This window comes from Ceratosolen solmsi, unplaced genomic scaffold (assembly GCF_000503995.2).
Source record: "Ceratosolen solmsi marchali unplaced genomic scaffold, CerSol_1.0 scaffold28, whole genome shotgun sequence".
Classification (NCBI taxonomy): domain Eukaryota; kingdom Metazoa; phylum Arthropoda; class Insecta; order Hymenoptera; family Agaonidae; genus Ceratosolen; species Ceratosolen solmsi.
In genome coordinates, this window is record NW_011948429.1 from 2,614,778 (window position 1) to 2,616,389 (window position 1,612).

A 1,612-nucleotide genomic window follows, 5' to 3' on the forward strand; every position below is an offset into this window, starting at 1 on the left:
AGGAGAAGGAGGAGAAGGAGGAGAAGGAGGAGAAGGAGGAGAAGGAGGAGAAGGAGGAGAAGGAGGAGAAGGAGGAGAAGGAGGAGAAGGAGGAGAAGGAGGAGAAGGAGGAGAAGGAGGAGAAGGAGGAGAAGGAGGAGAAGGAGGAGAAGGAGGAGAAGGAGGAGAAGGAGGAGAAGGAGGAGAAGGAGGAGAAGGAGGAGGAGGAGGAGGAGGAGGAGGAGGAGGTGGCGGTGGCGGAGGAGGTGGCGGAGGAGGGAAGGGGAGCACCACCGGAGGATTTCCTAGACTACGGCTATATAGGCAGCCACGCGCTCGGACGCTTTTCCAGTTTTATTGTCACGGTGCGAACAGGTGGACTCGCGTTACGTACGGGCGACGATCGAGCCTTCGCCGACCGTTTGCAATGCCGCCCCAGGAGCAGTTTGGCAGTAAGCCGGCCGAGGAGCCATCCGAGGAGTCGCGGCCCGTCGTCGGCCGGACCCTCGATTCGCCAGTAGCCGAGATGCCCAAACACAAAGACGACCCACCCAAGGACAGGGACGTAGACTTTGACGAGCTGCTGCCCTACGTCGGCGAATTTGGCACTTACCAAAAGATCCTCTTCTGCCTCATGATACCCTTCGCGTTCTACGTCGCCTGGGTCTACTTCTCGCAAATCTTCATCACCCTCGTGCCGGAGGAGCACTGGTGCAAGGTGCCCGAGCTCATGGATATGTCGGTCGACCGGAGGTTCGTCGCTTTCGTTTATCTCGTGACGTATGGCAAGGTGCAGCTGCCTCGGCGAGGGTGGCCCGAGACCTCCCCTACCAATCCCCACGGGGGATACCCCCAAAAGCGAACACGGTGATCGCGTTGTTCATGTAGAAACAACTGGGTGCTCTGTTGCCTGCTGTCGGTCGAGGGGTCGAGTCGACGGCCGCTAAGCATCATGTGCTCCTTATTAACTCGCGTCCAATGAATAACGAAAGTGCAGGCTTTAAGCATTAAGCGCGCAGTCGTCCCGTTAAGTATCGCACTTGAATTAAATATTATTTGTGATGATTGGATAAGTGAATAAATAATTCGATCGTGCCAATGACTCGAAGCTTCGGATTATGCTAAATTCTTGCTCTCGATGCTTTCGGGTATACCCGGATGCGCGAATCTCTAACGTGCTCCGATTGGGCAGAACGGCCAATGGACATTAAGATGAAGGGATAAATACTTCGACGTTTTTTCGACGTTTAATTGGAAAGCGGACGATTAGTGCTTCGAGAGGTCGAAGTAAAATTTTCTAAGCGCTAGTATTGGACATTGGAGTGTAGAAATGTTCATTGCACAAAAGTCATTGAAAAAGCACGTATTCCTGGCGGTCTTATTATTCCTACCAAGCAATGCTACATTTTACATATTTTATGCTCAACTCAGTCACTTGCTTAAGATCATTTTATGCGTTAAAATTAAAAATAGTTTGTTACTAAGGTATGAATTATCCGCGGATACATAAAATGTATGGCATTATAGACAATGAACCGGTGAAAAAGTCGCTACCTAATTTCACTTTTTCAGAAAATGGCCATGACTCGAATGCTCGGAGCCTAGTGAGTCGGTCATTGGGGGGGGGGGGGGG

General features: G+C 51.5%; 1 protein-coding gene across 1 annotated transcript in view; it reads left to right on the top strand.

The window, feature by feature from the left end:
• The first annotated feature begins 484 nt into the window (after positions 1 to 484).
• Positions 485 to 1,612, top strand: part of LOC105363770 (organic cation transporter protein) — a 37,300-nt gene continuing 36,172 nt past the window's right edge. The window contains exon 1 of the mRNA XM_011501542.1: positions 485 to 732. Within this exon, the coding sequence (XP_011499844.1) occupies positions 506 to 732 (227 nt within the window). The 5' untranslated portion in view covers positions 485 to 505. The remainder of the gene's footprint in view (positions 733 to 1,612) is intronic.